We start from the raw sequence: 22,173 nt of genomic DNA, 5'->3' as shown, positions 1-22,173 counted from the left end.
CAACGCTGCTTTTCTTTTCGGCACGTGTTTGCACGGGAATAAAAAGGTAAATTTGGCTGAATTGTCCTTGTTTGGGGTTGACCTGGGTTTAATGAAAAGCAAGGATGCGATGGGGGACTGCAGCACAAGTAACTTGCACAGAGCCAAGCCTACTCCACGGAGTATGACTAAGAGGCTTAGATCAGCTTTCCAGGGAGATCAGCGCTAAAATTCATTGACTTGATGGAAACCAGAGAACTGCAACCCAGCTCCGCCCATCTGAAGAGTTGCTGGAGAGCTGTTAATCTTTTAAATGGCAATAGTCTATTAAATATTTACATTATGCTAGCACTTCTAGAGTTTTTGGCCCAACAGCTGGAATTAACACAACTTAAATCCTGGCTCTAGTAGCTAAACGGTGCTGGGAAAAGGCCATTTAGATCTTATCTGTAACACTGAGGAGGGCATAAATCGCAATATGTTTCTTTAATGTCTATCTAGAGGTTATAGCAAGAATATTTAGACCCGTTACTCAACAAGAACACAAGGACAAGCCAGAAATTGCAAGTGTCCTCCTGCCTCTCATCATCTTCAGTTTTCTCAACACAAAGGAGCAGCAGTGAGAGCAAAAGTACTCAGGTGGCTGCAGGTATCTACAGAGCTGCCATTTACTCCACCTTTTATTAGATTAAGGGAGGACGATGGACAAAGTCCTGGAAGAAGACTATGAAACTCCTGAGCTAGGAGAGGCTTGCTTGGAGGGATGGCCATGGGCAGCCCATAGGGTCTGGGCAGCTCTCAGGCTTTACCCAAGGCTGTACCAGCATTGGCACGAAACCAGAGAATCACCCTGATCCACGCTTCACCATCAGCCGTCCCCTCCCAAGAACGGCTGTGAAAAATTAGTTTCTTCACTGCACCACAGCATGCAACAGCTATCAGGGTAATAAAGATGACACCAAACGACGAAGGAGATGACTCCCTTTTAGTGCCAGGCAGCAGATGCTCCTGCTGACCATATGTGCAGCGATGGCAACAGAGCTCCTCCTGGTCTCTGCTGGGTTGCATCTGCTGCTGCTTTGTGTCCGTGGGGATGAAACACTACCTGGCACTTTCAGAAAACAAATGAGAATAGCTAAACCTCCGGGACAGTGTTTGTACTCTTGATGTTAGTTATTAGGGAAGAAGGCCAAGAACAGGAGCTGTTGGGTGACACACACCACCTGCATCAGCCACTCTGGGTCTACCTGCAGACAAAGGAGCATTTGGTTTGCTTCAGCAGTTCACAGCGGTGGAGCAGGAGGGAAACCCCAAGCCCCGCATACTCCACATGTGCAAGACTCCGCTTTGTTTTATTCATCCTAATTCCAGTACTGCCAAACCCCATACATTTCTTCCTGAACACTCTTAATGTGGAAAATATCCTCTATTTTGAAGAGTGCTCTGGGACTAAATTCGAAATATGCTTCATGTGTGCAGATACATTGAAATTATTTTAAGTCTAGCCAGCTTCCCAATTCCAATCTCACGGTTCTGCACGTGTCTAAAAGCAACACCTGGGAAGCTTGCTAAGATGTCCCCTCCTCCCACCACCAGATAAGGTTTCCCCAGGAGACTGAAGTTATCTTCATCTGCAGAAAGCCAAACTCAATACTTCCCTCCCTTATTCTGTGACTCAATGGTCAAAATTAAGACTTTCCAGGACATGCTTCCCCCCCCCCCCGCCCAAGCAGGCTGCTTCCATGGACTGTTAATTACAGCCTATCTATCTCCATAAAAACTGCTGAAGAATGGCTCTTCTGAGCCTACACAGAACTTCTAATTACCCCCCAAGTATCAGATTGCGACGTTCCCTGGCTGGAAAACAACTTGGGCATGCTCCACAACAGGCAACCAAACATCCTCTGCTCCTTTGCTGCCCGAGCAGCGCTCTCAAAGGGTGGCCCCCAAAGCTTCAAGATTTCAATTTATTTTTCTTCACAGAATATTTTTTGCAATGATGTTGAAAATGGAGATAGTCACCTCTCTGATATTATTGCCGCTTACCAGAAAAGAGACGCCTGAAGGTTTTTTTTAGTTATGTGACAAGTAAGAAACATTTTAAGCTCAACTGAGTAAGTTCACCCTATCTCCTTCCCTCGCGTAAAGATATAAACCTCACCTTAAAGCCTAGAAATATGCACAAGTCCCTTCTAACTTAAAAAAAAAAAAAAGCTTTTACTTTAGTTTAAGTCTGTGATTAACCCTCTGAAGCAGTGCTTTCCAGGGACACCACCGTCCTGCCACCACCACTCGTGATGCTGCAAGCCCCTGCAAACCCCGCTGTCGATACCGGTCAGTCCTGCAGAAGTCTGGGGAATTGGACACATCAACTACGCAACTTTACAAGATCCTCCTGTAGCGAGGGCCCCAGTTTAAACTGCAGCTGACCTCCACACTAATGACGGATCGACAAAGCCATCTGCCCCCGGGGCCGGCGAGCCAGCTGCATGCACACCCAAGGTGATGCCGGCTTCAATTACTGCAGCTCCCAGAGCGCCGGGGAAATGCGCAACAGCAAACCCCATCTGCCAGGTCTCCAAAATGACATCTATCTCGTAAGGACAACATAAAACACATCGCCTCAAATGCAACGGCCAGAGATCCCTACTCAACCCCATCCCCTCTTGGTCTTCAAGAGGGAGCACACCTTGCAGCACGCACTGGGTGCAAAAAAACTGCCAAGAACTGACCCAGATTGGGATGATGAGTTCCCGACTAGTTCTGCAACTGCAAATCACAGCAGAGACATAACAAACCCTATCTCCGAGAACAGAAGTTATCAGCTTTGTTGTTTCTCTGCTGATAAAAACGTATTCTCACACTGGAAGGCTAAGAAATGTTTATACTTAATCCCACATACCAAGCCTTGGCTTAGAATATTTTGCATCAGTATTTCTGAAAAACTGGTATCCATTAATATAGAAAGAACAAAAATACACCGCACAATATGCACCTTCCTACTTAAGGAGCTGACATTAAATTTGGCAAGTGATGAATACACCAGCACAGTGCAGTACCTCCAGTATTTAGGAAAGATCCCTGTCCCAGATGGAACAAAAGATTGATGATATGTACACAGCAAGATAATTTTAGAATATTCATGAAGGAAAGCTGATGCCACACGTTCTGGCTAATACATACTGTACCGGCGCAGGTCATAATTAAAAAACAAGTCTCGGTGCTGCAAATATTTAGCGCGTACAACAGTGATTCCACAAAACATCTCTAATTCTTTGAGAAGCAAAGGCTGTTTTTTGATTCCACAGTAATTGGAGAGAGATGATAGATTCATCTAGGGGTAAAGTATCCACACCAAAAATTAAGTTTTCATTAGCACACTTATGGCTGGCTGTTGTGATAAGAAACCATTTCATGTCACATGGGGTGGAGGCTGCAGTACAATTTCAAAAGCCTCTTGTGTCCGTTTTCCTGAGCGGGTTCAAGTCCCTTAATAAAGGATTAGATTATAATTTTAATAGCCTGTTCACAGGCTGTGTGGATTGAAGGGATTTATCTTGTCAAGTTAACAGTCATCTTCCTGTCAGCTGCCTTGCCTACAGCAAAAAAAAAAAAAGGAAAAAAGAAAAAAGAAAAAAGCAACCCCCTCAAACCCTGGGGGGGTCTCAGCACTGGCCAGCCCACATGATTTTAACCAAGGATGTAACCTGCCTCTCCTCCTGACCGAGAAAATGCAGGGCAATGCTATATAGCGTGGCCCTTCCCCGTGCTCCATTGCATCACGGGAGAAGGGAGGTGGCCAAGAGAAAAAAATGCAAAGGATCTATGAGATGAATTCACCCTTCTTATCTGCAAACACTGCAGAAAGCAAACGCCGTTATTAATAGCAGCTCCATTTTTAAGTGGCTGAACAGGACCGAGCTTTGCCCCATGCCCAACAGCAGGATACTCATTGCAGGAACCATCCCCAGTCCCATAGCCAAAAAATCCAAGTGTTCATCCCTGGCCAGTCCGAGAGGGGCCGAGAGCCTGCCCTTGCGTCCCCCACCTGTGAAAGGATCTCGGCACGGAGGAGGCTTTTCCTTTCAGCCCTCTCCCATTGAATCCAGGGAATGCGGTGAGGCCGGAGCCAATCACAGCAGAAAGGATGGCTCGGGTCTGTGGATGGATTAGCTGGAGAGCTGGGCTGGGTTGCTAAGCGAGGCACCTTTTCATGGCAGGGAGGCCCGTTTCAACAATGCTGGTACAGAGAAGCCGCGTCCGACATCCACACAGGGCCCTGCAAGCACGCAGGAAGAGCCGCCGGAGAAACAAAACAGCTCATCGGGAACAAGAAAATACAGCGGCAACGGAGATAAAAGCTCTGCAAGTCACACAGAGACAACCTCCCCCCAAATAAAGCCTCCCCTGCCCAGAACAAAAGTGCATGGACAAAGCTTTTTGGAAGCTCTGTTTTTATCTACTGTGCTTCTCATTATCTTTAATTATTAAGTGTCACAGGAAAACGGCTGCCCGCCTCCTGAAAGAGGGAAAACAAGAGACCTGGTAACTATTTCTGGGCTGTGCTACCCCTCCCTTGTCTTTAGAAAGTGCCTTCACCACCACTGCCTCCCCCTTTCTGGCTTTTTACTGCTTTCTTTTTCCACGTATGTGTGGCCACAGCCGTTACTAATAAACTTGAAATGATTTTTCATGACAGAGGCTTCCAAAGGACTAAGGGGTTTTGTTTCAAATCATTCCCAGATCAGCTGCGGAGAGCCTGAGCAAGAACAGGCATCGGCTGTCTCCGGCGTGTTCCTCCATGCAGCAGGAAGCAGGGGATAAAAGCAGGCTGTGTTGTAACTGGAACAGGGCATCCGCAGTGCTGCAGGAAAAGGGGGGCCAGGACGGGGACGAAACACACGCTGGCGTGTAAGAAATGCAGAGTTATTTTAGCAACAGGCATTTCATATCGATGGCTTTCTGTGAGTAACGTGGATTAACCGTATGCTTATGATTAAGGCATTTTATAGCACGATTAAAAAAACCAAAAAAACACCACCCTAAATTTAGGGGTGCTTCCCCCCCTTCAAATCCTAAAGCAGTGCTGTGCACTTCATACATTTCCTTAACACAGTTGAAGTTTTACACAGTCTTCACTCAACATCTTCTGTTTATAACACTAGAAGGAGGGATAATTGCAAACACCTTCTAATGATTAGTCTTCTGCTTTGAACTTTAATGATGGGCTTTTGGGAGCATTTTAACAGTTTGCTGAAAACATCTTAAACTTTAAAGCCAAAAAAGCTGCTATGCAATATTATTGATAGTCCAAAGATGAGTATTAGATTAAAAATAATACATACAAGAGCAGAACCTGGTTTACCAGAACAGTCAGAACACGTTAGTCACATTGCATCACAGGATTTGTACAAACTGGCTAAAACGCACACATTGGCCTCAGGTTTGCTCCAGATATTTAGAAAAATCAGGGAACGCCACAGCCGCCGAGCCCCAGAGCCTGCTGTTTGCAGAGCCAGTTCTCACCGCTCCGTCCCCAGCTTTGTCTCTGGCAATATTGCATCAGCCCCTCCTGCAGCCAGCAACGTCTCGGCGAGCTGAGCCAAAGCTAGCACGGGCTGCAGAACAGGCACACGAGGAGTTTTGGCCAAGCAGCTTACCGACAAGAGCTCCTGGCCCGTGTTCATATCCTGCAGGGGTGCAGGGCACCGATTAGCTCTAGAAGAAATGCAGCGATTAAGCGATTACTGCCTGCTACCCTGGAAGCTGCTGACCACAGCCCGATTGCAGCCTGTCTCTGAGCCAGCAAATATTGCACCAATACTTTATGTTGGACTCAAGTCTGATTACAGCACAGGGACAAGATTTTAACTAACCTTTTATTATGGGAAATTTTGAAGCATCTGCTTTACTCTCTCAAGATCATTTGAGACAAAGACTAACAGATGCTGCAGTTCCTAGAGGACTGTCTTTAATTTGTTTTTAACCCAAGCTGATGAACAGGTTTACTTATGCTTTCTCAAGAACCATTTCAAACTCAGAAAACGTTAAACATTTGGAAAAGAAAAAAGGTTCCCTATTTTAAAGGAACCTGAATGTTGCTGTAAATAAGGAGGATCTAAACCAGATCCTTCACAAAGGTGTGAAATTATCCAGGTCTGACAGAAAGCCAAAGACTACATCTGTGAAATGCAAATGGTCAAGACCATGGTACTGTGACCATGCCACTAGTCTGCTGTTCTAACGTTAAGGGTGTACGTGAATGCATCAGAAATCAGAACAGAAACACCCTGTCACCCTCTGGAAGCCAGGCTCCGGTGCCACCCGTGTACCCTCCCCATTTTGCAGCACCGCCTAATCCAGGGAGAGGAACGGCAGCTCCTAAGTGATGGGCTGCAAATTCCACAGGTGATGAGACGACCCAGTCTTGTCTTCTCTGTACTCGCACACACGGAGCCTGGCAGCAAACATGTGCAAGCCCACAACAGATACTCTCTTCCTATATGCACAGCATCAGCTGTCTACTGACTTCAACAGAATAGAAAAAAATGAGCCAAAAGAGGAAACAGAGGAGTTGAGAAAGGCACAAGATGGCAACGCAGCAGCCAGCAGAGCCAGGATCACTTGGATGGACATCCTCTCTCACAAAGGAGAAGACGCTACTGATACAACGGCCTTCTGCTCTTTCATATCCCCATGTCAAGATTCAAATTCATTCCCCCTCTTCACACCTACCACCTTAACTCCTGTTTACAAGTCCCATAGGAGAGTGCAGATGACCCAGGTGGGACTGGGTTAGTGTCACCAAGCCTCTTATGAAGGGGGACGACGCACGCAGGTATCCATCATTTTGGTCTTGCAGGCCAACAGTTGAGTTTCACGTTATTCTTTGCACCGCAGTGAGGACAGTTGCCCAATTTCACCTCCCCAGCCCACCACTGCTCTGTCATCAAAAAAAAAAAAAAAAAGAGCAAGCAGTGCCAGCTCTTTGCTGACGGTGGGAAATTTTTCTTTGCCACAATATTGGTTAATTAGAGAGCTGGAAAGGGCCTGGTGACAGTGCCCTCTTTGTGCTGCTTATTTATTTATTTATTTTAAAGTACAGTACGAGCTTTTTGAGAGGTCTCATGTTTTCTCTGGCTCTGAACAAATGCCATCACCCAGCATAATCAGCAGCCTGATGGGAACAAAGGACACCAGCACTGCCAAACCCTGAATCGCATCCTGGTGGAAAACAGGGAGGAGTGGGACAGGAATCTGAGGAGCGAGACCGGAATCTGTGGAGGCATAACCAGGTGTCAGAAGTGCTACAGGGGTGCCTAGAAGGAGATGTCTGTGTTTAGTTTAACACCTCGCATTGATACGATAACACAGGGAACAAAGGCAAGCAGAGTTTACGCTGGTTGGGACATTGTGGGGAGATCCCCAAGAGCCTGCAGGTAAACGGGAGAGATTTAGTGTGGCTTTTCCTTGGCTCTGTGCAAGCGCAGGATTGTGCGTATCGCCTGCAGAAAGAGGGGCTGGTAGCAGTCTCTGGCAAGCTGCAGCGGTCCGAGACAAAGAAGCACTGGGAAAAACGAAGCTCAGGCGAGCCCTGGGAAGGCAGATCCACATTCACATTGCTCCACTGATTGCTGAAATCAGGAAATTCAACTCCTGCTCCTACCTACACTCCTTCTGGATTTCTGGTATTGAAGATCTCTGTTTACAGAGATGCTGCACTAAGTTTTCCCAGGCTTGTCACAGCTACACGCTGTATTAAGTTACTACCGCTTCCCTTACGGCTCAGTCCGTGCTTCAGTTCTCCCTTTGCAGCTGTTGAGAACAGCTGTGAGAATGGACCCAACTGTAACTTCGGACCGTTGGCTTGCCAGCAGCGTTCTCTATCTCTGCGAAGGGACTCGCAGAACAAGCAGATGATCTGGGCACCAAAGAGACGTGACTCCCCTTGCCTCCAGACACAAAGCTGTACCGAACTGCAACTCAGCTGCAAAACTAGGAACGAGTCCCAGTAATCCCAACGCTGGCTACCGTGCCTGGTGCCAGCACACGCTCCTTCCACAAACCCACTCCCCAGAACAGTGCTCAGAGCACTTCCAACCAAAGCCCTCGTCTAACAGGAGCTGTTTTTCCCTAAAGCAACACCAGTTCCTTCCAAGTTGCGGTCAGATGTGACTCTGTGCTGATGTAGGCTTCCAGTGTGGTTTTTAACTGCCTTGGGAGAGGAAAAAAAGTTGTGCATCTAAAAACAGTTGTTTTCCTCTGGTGGAAGGCATGTATTTCAACACGCTGGCATGGAACAGTAATTGAAATCAGGGTGCGTATCATTCACGAAAGTCCTTCGTTACTTACTGTGGGATCTGTCCAGAGAGAGCACTTTGCACAGTCCTGGCAGGGAGCCCCGGGCGACCGGGGGTGTTGGCAGAAGTGGTCGTACCCGTTAATGGCAGCCCGGCAGAGGTAACACATCTGAGCACCGCAACGGCAGGACATGCGGTTGCAACCCTCCGATTTAATTAGGCCAGTCCCACACTTGTGGCATTTCCTAATTCGGGCGGCTGTCATTTTCTCTTCTCTGCAACGCAAGAGGAGGGAGAAGAATTAAAAAAAGAGATGTTTGCAGTCACTCACCTGCAGTAAAATTACTATTACACTATCCCAGCAATGCTTTAACCCCCCCTTTCCCAGTGCACCTCTCCCCCTCCTCTTTCCTCCTACGCCATCCCCACGGTCCACTGCTGTTCCAAGGCGGTCTGGGCTCAGCTCCACTTGGAGCCAACCCATGACAACTCAAGAACAAATGAAGTGAAAGAAAGTCAATCACTGGCTGCATGCTGCAGACCCAATCCTGGTTTCCACGCGAGCCAGAACGCCGCAGCGCCAGGCTCTGGCTTGGGAGGAATTTAAGCCATAAGTCCAAGGGCCAAAGGGCACGTGGATGCTTGACTTGGCTGCGGAGAAATACAGCCCAGGAGATAAAGTTCAGGAAAAGAGAACCCTTGGTTGTCATCTGCTAGCTAGTTTTACGTTTGCCTGTTGCTCTGGCTACAAAGTCACCATAACTATATATATATATTTTTTTAACCCTGGCTGCTACACTCCAGATTTATTTGGTTTTTGTTAACTGAAAAATAATCACATCTTTCCCCACAGAGACCGGGCTTTGTCCTTTCTCTTAAGATTCCCTACATACATTTTCCAGAGGTTATTGCTTTAGATTCAAGAGACGGGTTTTACTCTAACAGAGCACAAATGGGAATCCAGGACAAAGCGCAGTCCCTGTCCCCAAGACACATCCTGGCAGCGACACGCGCTGAGTGCAAAGACTCAGCTCACAGCAATGCTATTTTGGCACAGAAATGGAGGAAAGCCTCGGCCATTTAATTAAAAGGCTTAAGAATATAAGTTGTCATCCTAAGGGCCAATTTTCTGACCGCTAGAGATCACATTACAATTTAATTCACAACCTAGAAGTGAAATCTGATGACAGAAGAGTAAAGAGACTGTTTTCATTGAGGGAAGCACAGTTCTCTGGCTGTGCTGACCTGACAGTGGGGAACGATCTTCCCTAGCCAGGCATCTCCACCCAACTACTTCAGTGGACCTGCAAAGTCAACACGTTTGGGAGATGACAGGGAGGTATTCATGAGGAGGATCACAGCAGCAAACCAGCCTACAGCACAGCCCCACAAACCGCTCTGTTGGCACAACCGGAGGAGCGGGGAACGGCAAGGTGGGAACCTCAGCTGCCTCGCAGCCACACAAAGCTCCCACGCAGTTATACCTGGCGTGACCTGCACCCAGGCATCTGGAGAAACGCTAAAAATAGAGACAAAACCCCAACAACTTGAGACTGACTTTCCTCTGAGTTGCAGCTGCTCTTCCCTTCGCTGCTCAACAGGATGCTGCTGATGCAGATTTTTTTTTTTTTTTTTGGAAAGTTTGAGCAAGGCAGGAAGTTTGGCCTGAACTCCAGCTGTGCTTCCCTTTCCTCACACAGGGCTTCAAAAGGAAGCTTTTATTGTTATCGGGCAGTAAGACTCATCTATCCACAGCAACGTTCTGCTAAAGGTTTTGAAATGATACTTTTTTTTCCTTATTAGGGACATGATAACTCATTCCTCCTCCCTTTCCACCCCTCTTTCCTACAGGGAAAGGAGTGGTGGAGAAAAGAGTCATATCAAATCTGTAAAGATTTTGTTCTGAATTCAGGACTGTGGGATGAGCAAGCAACAGTCATTCAGCCTCCCCAGTGGTGGAGCTTTCCAGCCTCTCCTCATGCCAGACTGACTAAATCAGAAGGGAAAGGATTGGATAACATGGGCAAGTCCCATTCAACGGCACCAGACATGCAGCTCCGTGGGTGAACCTTCCCTTACATCCTGAAGGCAGAGGATTTTGTCATTTACTGCAGCTAGAGAGAGATCAAACTTGAGAAGATTTCAGGGAAACACTCAAGATTTACACCTGACTATTTCAAAATTCCTACAAACAGGTTAGAAACAGAGACAAGCTTCTGCAAGAAAACACACTGCCTCCCATGAAGCCAGAGAGCAGCAGCTGAGCAAACGGCACATCATCACCAGTCTAGATTTTCAAGGGGTAATAACAACTTACTGTGACTCAATACACTACTTTGCCTCTGTGCAACACCTCCCTTCTCCCCCCCCAAGCAACGTTAATGGAGGTTTCTCACCTCGGAGAAGAACCAGGTGCCAGCCTGCGAGACACTGGGCTAGCCAGAGGAACAGGCTGGTCTGGTGACAACTCTCCCATGTGCTCGAATTACCAGCTGGATCAGCTGCCAAGTGTCTTTCACAGAAAGAAATCCCATCCTGAGTGCCTTCTGACCCCTTGGCTTTAACACCCTAGGACCTCCCTGATGGAAGGCAGTGGCACCCAGCAGAACTTTAGGGCCTCTGCCAGTCCCAAGAACAGAGAGGTTTCTCACCCCCTCCACACCAGAAAGTATTGCCCTTACGAATTCATCCACCCCCTCATTTTTGCCTGTTGTGGAATTTACTTACATGGACGTCCTGTATTTGATGTCATCCTTCTCAGCCAGCTGCTCGCAGGTGAGGTTCATGTGCTCCTTCCACAGCCCCTGGCACTTCCGACATGTTTCCTGGGGAGGATAACAAGTATTAAAGAAAGAGAAGACCCAGCACACCACTAATAGCATTAGGAATCGGAAGAATTCCCATCTCTTCCCCTACTATGCTGCAGGCACCCAGTTGAGGATGGGGCTGGCAGCATGGCGTAGAGGTCTGCAGGTCTGTCCTCCACCGGAGACCAGAAGTCCATCAATAACGGGAGCCAAGGGTTTTTCCAAGGCACGAGAACCCAGGTACAAAATGAAATCGTAAATCCTAGTTCACCTAAAACTCATGGAACAACTACAAGGTGCTCTGGCTCTCTCTCCCCAAGGAGACTACAGAGATGAAACCACAGTGCTAGAGGACATCAAGTTCATCTGTTTCCTGACCGAAATCCTTCACCTTCATACAAAGGGCTTCTAGTTCAGCAGGTGAGGGAAACCTTGCAGCTGCATCAAAACCTCTGCTTCACTGTGTGCACAAGCAAATCCACATTATGCTTTGTAAAACCTCACAAAATAAAGCCGTTTACATAAGTAAACAGCTTAAAAAGGCACTATGTGGACAAATGTCCATAAAACAGAGGTGGAATATAAACAAACATTTACAAATTTAACTAGAAGAGCTGAACTAAACTTAGAGCAAGTAACTGAACTCTCCTGTTCTTGTATACTCTTTAGCAACAAGTCTCTAATCCAGGACTGGTAAAGCTGCGTGGAACAGGAGAGCTGTGGAGGCACTATTGGCACGAGAACTTGGACTAAGACTAGGGATAGAGTTGATTTTTTCATTTGGCTGGCCAAAGAAAACATAATTTTGTTTTGGGTCAAACAAGAGATTTTCCTTTAATTTAAGGAAGATTAAAAAACATCCAAATCAAACTTGGAAAAAGTACATGTTTCACAATCCAACTGTTTCATCTTCAGGATGGCTGGGGCTCAGGCTTTTAAATCCAATTTTCTCCCCCTGGCAGGAAAACCCGTACGGCGGTGAAGCATCCTCTTCCCCTCCACACCAAAGAAGGTCCCAAAAGAGCTTTGCCCAGCTCCGGTCACACTATTAGCGAAAGACAACAGCTGCAGAGATGGATCTTTTCTGATTGCATTACCTTCATTTTATTTTATTAAAGAAATGGGACATTTATATGAGATGTGATAGAAGTAACCGCCTAAAGACACACGTATGCAGCAACACACTTTTGATCCCAAATGAGACAAACAGGATGAAGACCAAAGCTTCCAAGGAAGCCACCCCTAGGAGGGGGTGCAAAATGTTGACTTGTTTGTATTTGTGCTCGCTGGGAGACGTGTAGCAGCTTGTGCTTTCATCTGGAGAATTAAAGGCTCCTCGTCCTGGCTGGTAAGCCGGACGTGTTTGTAGACTGCAAGGTAAGGGCTGTAGTAAGAGGAGAGCCAAGCATGTGACTGTGCCCCGAAAGCTCAGCACAGGATTTTGTGATCACTCACCTTGCAAATGCACCCTCTGGCAGGCAGGCATTAGTTTTAAGGGGCAGTAAATGCCTTGGTTCTACTGATCCTCATGAATCATTCATCATACCCTGCGTTTTCCTGCTAAAGCCGTTAAAACAGGCACCATTTTGTGTGCATTTGTTGGCAGGTCAGGTCTGGCAGTTACCGGCATGGGAGGATCGGACTTGGAGTAGTTCACGTACCTCAATGACGACCCACCTTCCCCTTTTATTCTCGACACTCGGCCACATGCCATTCCAAGATCAAAAGTGCTGTAGGGTTTTTTTTACATACATCAAGGGTTAACAACAGTCTTTGGAGCCCTGCCACACAGAGCCACTTTCACACGCCAGCAACAAAGATTTAACAGCTTTTTGCCAGAAGGGCTGGCACACTTTCCAGCCAGGAGCCTACTATTCCCAATTACTTAACTCCAGGAGCCTCCTTCGCTGCCGAATTAGAAACGATGCCCTTCTGAAGCAGATGGTGCCGCTTATACTTTCGTACCAAGTCATTCCCTTTGCCTTTTGTTGCTGCCACCGTCCTTGCTTTGCACGCTGCAGCTATTTAAAAATAATGCTCTCCTTGAGCTGAGGCTGCTGTTATTTGCCAAACAGTTGTCTCCTACACCCGGGAAAATGGATTTCTGGGGAGGCGAGGAGAAAGGGAAGAGGAACGGCAATGTAGATTCCCAAACGCACTGGGATGGCATGAGATAGAAGGTATCCAGTTCTCCGCATTACTGTGACCGCTGCCCAGCAAGTGCCATCGCAGCTGCGCACGTTTCTGGGATCCCTCCCAAGACATGTTGGCCACAGGGAGCTGCAAACCCACAGGCAGCTCTGCCTGTTCCAGTGCACCCCGTGAGGGAGATGTCCCCATGGCCTCCTAACTCCGCCTGTCACCTGGTGCTGCTTTCGACCGAGCCACATCCTCTCCAAAACTGAGGCGAGGGGAAAACGGACAATCCACGAGCCATGAGCAGAACTCGGTGCAACTTCTTCCCTTGTTCTACCCAAGACAATGGCACGTTGTTGGCAGTTGCAGGAACCCTTTGCACAAAAGCGGGGAGAAAGTCCACAGTTCAGACAAAGGCAAATACTCCAGTGCCGTAACTGAGGTCACAGCTCTTGCCCGAGAAAAGAAGAGTGACTTTATTTTTTACTCTTATTTGAATCCAACTCGCTTGGCTACTGAGGGTTTTGCACATCTCACATGATGACAATTCTGATCTCTACAATTTCCACAGGGGGTTCTTTTATTTTAGAAACAGCTTTTAGTTTGATAAAGAAACACTCTACCATTACCATATTAATTAACCTAAACAGACAATAGGATGGCTGATTTTTTTGCAACCAGCCTAGATTATTCCTATTGTAAGAGCAGCACTTGGCACCAAGACTGGCTACAGCAATATAAGGCAGCACGTAAATGCACACAAAGAGGGAATGAGTCCTTCCCAGCCCCAAAATCTTCTACTCCAAACCTAACAGCCGAGAAGCAAGAGTGTGCACCAACACCAGGACTCTGCCCAACTCTTCCTCCAGCACCTTGTTCACTAGCAAACCCTGGCCTGCTCACACATGGGTACCTGATGTAGGAAAGCATGTTTTGCTTTAGTTTTAACAGCTTTTCAGTTAAATTCATAATTTCTGGAGGCTGTGCATTCCACGTGTTTCTCCTGCCTTTCCCCAGCCCACTCCTCCTCACCGGCAGGTAGAGCTAACACAGCTCACGCTTTCAGTGCAAGAGTCGGTGTGGTCGCAGAAGCCTTGGCATTAGCAAACGGCTCCAAAGCAGGCACGGATGCAGGAGATTAACTATCTATATATTAACCATGCCTGTTACATCTGCCCAAGCTCGGCAGGCAGGCAGGACAGACAGTCCATTAATGCACCGGGCTGGGACGGCAGAGAGAGGATGTGATGGAGAGGGTGTTTAATCGCGCACTGTAATCTCCTCACTGTACATCTGTTAGAGGTAGTGGCTCCGTTTCCTCTCGCTGGCCGCCAGGAAGCAGCCGGGATTAACACAAACATGTTTGGGTTCAGGAGGATCCTTTGTTCCCAGGGTCAGCAGTGCGGATATGCAGCTTTCTGTGCTCAGGGCCAGCCTGGTTAAGGGCAGCCAGTTTGCTTTTAGCACAGGCATCGCAATCCTTAAACATCCTTGTTAATTGTTCCTGCAGCTAATGAAGGTAGAAGGGAGCGTTCTGCAGGAATCTACTGCCTCAGCACTTCTACTGGTACTTGCAGCGGATGCTACAGTTTTAAAACACAGCCTAAACTTTTTTTCACTCTGCCGTCTACTAAAAATAACTCTCCAAGGTCCAGCCCACATATCGGGGAGGGGCGAGGCGGGGGGGGGGGAAAGCCAAATAATCAACTTCTCCCTGCCAGTCTCCATGTCCTTTTGGCTACAGTCAGGTTGTTGTACGCAGTGCTGGCAATGTAGCTGCACTGGCTTTCCTGGTTTCACCCCAAACAAATGCCACATGGACAAAAACATCAGATGATACGCACAGATCACGGACCGACTGCCCACGGCATTCCTGCGTGCCCGCTTCTTCTGTAGGAGTTTACACGAAGCCATTTACTGATTGAGCAAAATGCAAAGGGAGGAGGGGAAGCTCAACTTAAACAACAACAGGCGATGGACTAGGCTGTCATCACCGCCCTCCAGCTCTCAGTGGCGGCTCTGAGTGGAGTCCAGCGCTTGCCTTAGCTCTCCATATGCTGGTTAATTAAATCCTTTTGCCGCTGTGCCGTGCAAATCCCTGTGTCCCCCCGGAAGGGCGAGTTGCACACTCCGGAGGTCTCTGCCGACTGCACACGTGGGGACGTTAGCTGCTGCGCTCCTTGCTAGGAGCGAGAGGGAGGTAAAACGTACCGTGTATCCCTTCGATGCTCGCTGGGACGGAGCCCCAGTGATTGATTCTCTGCTTCTTCCTGCTTTCAGACACACAATAGCACAGGCTAACCTCAAGCAGGCCAAGTTTTACCCAAAAGCAGATGTGAATGCAACAGTCTTAGAACAGCACCTCAGGGCCAGTCTGTACTGCGCTGGTTTAATTAAAGGGCTGCAATTCCCAGCCAGACGAGTTAATGGGAAAACAAAGAACCACACAGTCTTCCTCCCCACAAAGTCTCCACTGTCCATAAAGCTGCACTGACCTTAACTATAAATGGATGCAGAAGTAGTTAAATGAATGCAACCTTTAAGCATGGATAAGCTCTCATGAGCAAACTCCTTCAGGGCTGTTTCTGGGATTTCCTATACATTAAGCTGGGATAAAGAAGCTATAATCCAGCCCAAGACAATCCATTTTGGTGAGAGACCCCTCTTTAGAGATGAGCAAATGCCCAGCACAGTGAAGTGGGACCCCAACTCCACAGGAACCCGACAGCCCAGTACACAGAGCGCTCCTTCCAGCACAAACTACTGCAGCAGCTCTCCAGTCCCGGAGCTGCCGGCATCGCCACGTGCAACAGGCGAGACGGGCAGCAGATACCAACTCCAAACGCACAAAAATCCACGCGGCGTGGAGAAACGAACACCACGCCTCGGGTGGGTGAGGGGACAAGGAGCTGGGAGGATATCGGCGTTGGGTGAGTTTGGTGCTCCTCCCGGGGAGCTGTGCTGGGTCCCCGAGCGATGCTGTTCCCCGGGCAGCGCTGCCGCTCAGCGGCCACCGGCCACACCGCAGCTCCGGGCCCTGGGACAGAAAGGAGGAGACGAGCAGCTAAGAGAAACTCTGGAAAAACTGAAGTCTCTTCTCCTTAGCACAGCCATGATTTATTCTGGGAGGGGTTGCAAGGAGAAATAAAGCAAGGGCACAAGGCTTGGACTAGGCTGTAAGAACATGTCAGGATGGAAGCAGAGACTGATGAGTGACGGAGAGTTAAAACCTGGATAAGGAAAATACACATTTATACCCAACACCCACCAAGAGGGTTGCTTAAAGCTTTTATGGCCATGTATTAAACCCCATTACCAAAACCAATGACTCCAACCAATGCCTCCAGTTTTACATGTTCTTGTTAAATTGAGCATATTCTACTCCCTCCCCACCTTTACGGCCCTGGAGATACACAACACCCTTTTGCTTCCAGAAACACTGGCAGGCCGGTTCCCACGGTGGTTTGGGTCATCTGTGTTAGAATCTGAGAACCAGAAACACATGGTAGCTCCCACCCCACGCTTGCCTAAATCAGTAGGACTATCTCGTATCTGTAATTCAGAAGTTCCTGAAACACACATACCAAACCAAAGCAAACTTTTCCCCTCCCCAGAGCTTGACTTTAAAAGGCCAGATCAACTGTTGTTTTGGGTGTAGTGGTTAGAGACCTACAGAGCAAAAATATCTGCAGCCTCATGCCAGAAGTGCTGCTCAGCACCAACATCACCCCTCCCTGGTCAGAGGTGGAAACTGTGCTAGCACAAGAAATTGCTTGCTGATCTCACGCTTGCTTACTGTAATTGGAGTAAGAGAAACGGCTCTTTCGTGCTTTAATTTGAACTTGTACAAAACTTTAAAGAATTTAATTATTTGGGGTGTTTTGAAAGAAGTAGTTTTGTTTCAAAGCTACTTCCTCTCAAGCTCCAGAGATGTGAAGAATATAGCAAAAGTTGCAGGCAGCAGATCAGCTATGTAAATGAGTACTGGAGTATTTGCATCATATGTTCACCTCACCAGGATCCCTTCTCCTAAACTGAGAAACAAGTGTTTCTCATAAGGATAAGCTTCCCCTGCCCCAAATAACATTTTTCAGAAGCTAGTCCCCTGCCCTGAGCAGACCGATGTCACACACAGCATCTCTCCAGCTCAGCCCGCCGGGAAGTTTGGATACGGCTGGGGTGGACTGACTTTGTGACCTACCCGGAGGCAGTCACCCACCAACCTCCAAGAGGAAACCCTCGCTTGGTCACTTTATAAAGGCAGGTTAAATATAGTCTGTGACCTCACACCGAATATGTTGTCTAAATCAGTATACCTGAGGTCGTATCGCTCCTTCTCAGGGCAGAAAGTTGAGAAAAATTCAGCACATGCTACTGGAAACACATCTGTAGTTGTTAATCACAGGTTTTTTATATCTGTTGGACTGATTGCAAATAATAGCTATGTGCCTTCCCAGCCAATGTAAATAATTAAATACTAGCAGACTAGTTCAAAGCACTCAGCAGCTGACCCTCTTGCATCTCCCCCCCCAGTGCAGATTGCCTTGCCCCATTCAGCAGAGCAGAGCTAAGGGGTTATCCGTTTAATCCTACACGCAACCTCGCACAAAAAGGGATGCTGCTTACAATAGCTGGATCTCTAACTGATGAAATCGAGCAGGGCTAAACAACAGGGGCAGCGACTGCGGAACTGGTGGAAACAATAGAGACCTTAGGAGAGGAACAGATTTAGATTTCAAGACAAGCAACCTGATTTTTAAAGGATAACTCTGGAAGGTCACTCAAGGGGTTGCACCCAACCACATCAAGAAGGTTAAGGTGTAACAAAAGCAAGGTATCTCATTTGCAGAGGTACCTGCTAACAATGCATTGTAAGACTAAGAGGAGGAACAATTACTGAAGTTAATTTTGAAACTTCCCTCTTACACCACCGCTGATAAACAAATCCCCCATCACTCCGCCCCAGACACAAATCCCTACCCAGAGCTTTTGGTGGCAGGAACTGGAGAAAGCCTCCTCCAGACCTGTGCGTCCTGTTTTTCTCGTGGTTCTCTCTCCCCCTACTGTCTCCCAGATTTTATTGTATTATGAAAGATCACACGAGGAACTCGGTTACAGATGTCTTCTCCTCCATCAACAGTTGCGTGGAGGCCCACGTTTACGTAAGACACCTACGACCACTTTTAATGAGTCTCTGCAATATGGCAATTTAACACACTTCACTTCCAATTTAGAGCCTATTTAACTGCACTCTCTACCTACAGCAGAAGTTAACACTCCAGGTCATAACACCAGCAAGGGAAGAGAAAAGGTGAAATGTCTGAGCAGAGCAGCTTTAGTCTAGGTACAAATATACCCTTGGAAACTGGGCAAGTACAGCTTGCTTTGCCAGAGAAATTAAACCCAAACGAGGGGAAAACCCTGAAGTAAGGCACTTCTAGCTTTATATCGGCCATGGGGGAGGGGGGAGAAAAGGGAAAAAGAAGTAGTTGGGGAACTAGCAAAGAAAAATGAAAGCAAAGTGATACCTGACCTCCTTGAAATCTCAGAAGTTGAGATGATTTATTGTTTTAATGCCTACACAGTACAGACTTACCTCTTACCTGCTGCTCCTGGCAAGAGCCCCGTGCAGACAGCAGGACGACAGCTTTCACAGCCCTGAGCCGCACTGCGCAGCGCACGAGCCACAGCGGCCAGCCTTGTAACTATAGTATTTATAACTATAGTATTTACAGCAGATACACTGAAAATGGCCCTCTGAACTGCTAACCTCCATCTTCCAAATTCACCAGCGTGACAGTGAGTCATCTGCAGCTCATTTGCTACGCTAAAATAAGCTAGTGGTAAAACCAAAGCTGATGGCCCATACCAGCAGCCTGCTGAAACTTCCCGTCGAGGAAGAGCTCTGCGCAGGATTTTGAAAAGCCAAAACCACCGAGAAGTGCAGCATGATGGAAGTGTTTACACCTGAAGCTCTGTGCAGACGTGCACTGGATTTCCTCCCATACCACAAAAATTATTCAGATGCCTGTTAAAAATAATAATGATAATAATAATAAAAAGATACCAAGCAAATGAGTATTCATCAAAATAAAGCAGAGTAAAGGACTGAAAACTAATCAGGGAAATAGATGTACAACTCACTGAATCTTCTTTCAGAGCCCCCAAATGCCTCCCGTACCTACAGCACCCTGAAGCCCAGCCTAACAGCAGCTGGGCCTGGGTTTCTGCCTGTTTGGTGCAGATGTGGCAAAGAAGCCTCAAAACTGCAACTTGGGGGTGGTTTTTCAAGCCCTGCTAAGGCTGGTTGGTCCCACAGCTTTGGCAGATGCAACATGCCTCCCCAGGGCTGCAGGAAGGCACAGGGACACTGGGAAGGAGATGCAGTGAGAAAAGTGATGTCCAAAACCACGGGGCAGAGGCTGCAGCAATCGGAAGCGTCTCTTACCCAAAGCACACCTTGCAATGGGGGAAAACACCAGCTTCAGCCCTTGCCAAGTACACGCCGTCACGTCCCCGCAGGTCACTGCACCAGCGCTGTGTCAATGAGTGGGGGTGTTTTGCAGGCAGGACCACACCAGCCTTGAGGTTTTGAAATAACAGAGGAATGCCCAGCGCACACCCCACAAACCCGCTGGTCCCGGCAAGGAGCATGGCAGAGGGGATATGGCGATCCGAGGCCATTGCTCAAAAGTGCCTGCTTACCCCCCGACCAGTCTAATCTTGACCAAAGCCGATCAGCCGCCTTAACTCCCGAGGGAGGACGGGCAGGTTAATAACAGTGGTGCTGCAATATCCTGCCAAACAGGGGTAACTCAGGACACATTTGTCTTCTAATTAGAAGAGTTGTTTAATCTGTAATTTAATTTTCATTTAATTCATATAATCCCTTTCAATTTTTTTTTTAATAGTCACAGAAAAATGTGGGGCTTGGAAACACTTTGGAATAAGAGGAAGACCATCTCAGATCTGTGGACATCAAAACTAAGCTGAATGAGCAATTCCAAGGGAGGCCTTTTCATTCGCACCAGCTCCAAAGCAAAAACTGGTAATCCAGCAAGACAGGCTTGCTTCTGCACAATCACGTGAAACCAGGCAAGTGGCAGGGAAAACAAGACCGAAAACAACCCCTCGAACCCTGTAACATTTGTGAGGTCCCAGCACCATGCAGAGCATGGCCCATCACAACAGAAGTGAGACGGGAAGAGCATGCTGCAACCCTTGGCGTTGTGAAATCTCAAGGCAAGCAGTTCCCTTTCTGTTACGCTTACAAGCGCTCATCAGAAAGACCGGTTCCCCTCTTCCCCCCTTGCTCTAGTAGAGCACCCAACAAGTTTAATTAAGCGCACTGTTCAACTATTTGCATGGCATGACTTACTTGTCCACGAACCATAAATGTTGCAAGCCTGTTTTCCGTAAAAGTCAAAAAACAATAAAAAAAAGCACCAGCCACCTCCTCTCCAGGGATCTGTTTGAGACCCAGCAGTCATTCCTAAGCAGCAAGAGTAATTTCTGCCATGACCCAACCACAAAGGCAAAACAAACTGGAATATTTCACGTTGTATCGCTGACCTCGGTTCGGTTTTGAGGGGAGAATCCTGCCTGGTTCAGGCAAACAAAAGCCATCCTACCACCCTGGGCCACTGAGGAATGCTGCTCCTGTTGCAAAGATGGGGTCCACCGGTCACTTCTACCGCACGCAGACCATCACCCTCCTCCTACTGGGTGTACAGTAAGAAAAAAAAATTTAAAAGAACTGCAAGTGGGGAGTCCTTTGGTATGGTTGAATGTAGGTAAGGATCAAGACTGGTGCTTTGGGGGTTACCTTATCAAAAGGGTGGATTATTAAGTTATGCTGTACATGCAGTTCCTCTGAAAGGATTAAGTACAATTCCCTCAGAGGGGTACAAACCACAGAGAAAAATGCAGAGTGTGGAATACAGAAAGATTAAATCAACAATTTTGGCAGCACAAGTGAAGTATTTAGAAACAGGGCTGGTTTCAGCTATTCCCCCAGCTCCAGAGCAGCTTACAGACCCTGTTCTCATTTTCCTGGGATCTCACTTGTAAGGACAAGGAGAGGAAGTAGAAACACACGTGTGATCACAAACACACCATCATTAAACTAGAGCTGAAGAATATGCAGATGCTACTGAAAACTGTTTCCAAGCTGCTTCCCCAAAACAAGGGGAAGCGTTTAGCTCCCACTGACCAGTCAGTAACACCAGGGAAGAATCTTTCCACTCCAGCAAACCCCACTGGCCTTCCTACAGTCAACCACCAGGGAACGGAGATCTTCAGAACACCTTTCTCCAAAAGAGAAGTCCCAACCATACCCCTGCAACTGGAAGTGGCGATCTAGTGAGGAGTGGCTGGAATGAAACACGAGATCCGTAATGTACTGAGATGGTTACACGAGCCCACGTCCACCACTCCTGCTTTGAACGTCCCACTTTTGTTCAAAGGTACGAGTAGGGAAATAACAACCAGCTGGGCCAGGGTGAGAACGGTCTCTCAGCTGCCCGCTAGAGGAAAGAGCGGGGGAGCCCATAAATGAACCATTTTGTTTAGCTCAGCAGCTCCTGGAAGCAAAGGAGGCTCATGGACAGTCCCAGGAACATCACAACTCTCCTAACCAGTTACTCTTTTTTTTCTTTTCCTCTCCTAATTTCAGAGCCCAAGTGCTGTACAAGAACCAAAACTAAAGCAGCAGCCAACAGGTTTTGCAGGGAAGAAACATGAGTTGTACCACTTAAAAATCGAGCAGTTTAACCGATTGCCAAACAAGCTATTTGCATTAATGTCGTGAAACAGGATATGAAGCACTTAGTAGCAAGAAACAGAAGACTCACTTTATTAGAAAAATACTTTTAAGGTTCAAATTCATCGAACCATTTGCAGCCACGCATGATTTGTAAAAGACATTATTGGCTGACAAAGCTGGCTTTTGG

The 22,173-nt window shown here is 47.5% G+C and overlaps 1 protein-coding gene across 4 annotated transcripts in view; it reads right to left on the bottom strand.

The window, feature by feature from the left end:
* The window catches only part of RNF216 (ring finger protein 216), an 81,555-nt gene that overhangs the window by 4,380 nt on the left and 55,002 nt on the right, over window positions 1–22,173 (bottom strand). For all 4 annotated transcript variants that reach the window (XM_075768078.1, XM_075768076.1, XM_075768079.1 and 1 more), the window contains exons 14-15: window positions 11,007–11,104; window positions 8,332–8,554 (exon numbers count right to left, since the gene is read on the bottom strand). In XM_075768078.1, the coding sequence (XP_075624193.1) occupies window positions 8,332–8,554; window positions 11,007–11,104 (321 nt within the window). The remainder of the gene's footprint in view (window positions 1–8,331; window positions 8,555–11,006; window positions 11,105–22,173) is intronic.

This window comes from Balearica regulorum, chromosome 15, assembly GCF_011004875.1.
Source record: "Balearica regulorum gibbericeps isolate bBalReg1 chromosome 15, bBalReg1.pri, whole genome shotgun sequence".
Classification (NCBI taxonomy): domain Eukaryota; kingdom Metazoa; phylum Chordata; class Aves; order Gruiformes; family Gruidae; genus Balearica; species Balearica regulorum.
This window is presented reverse-complemented; position numbering and strand designations above follow the sequence as displayed.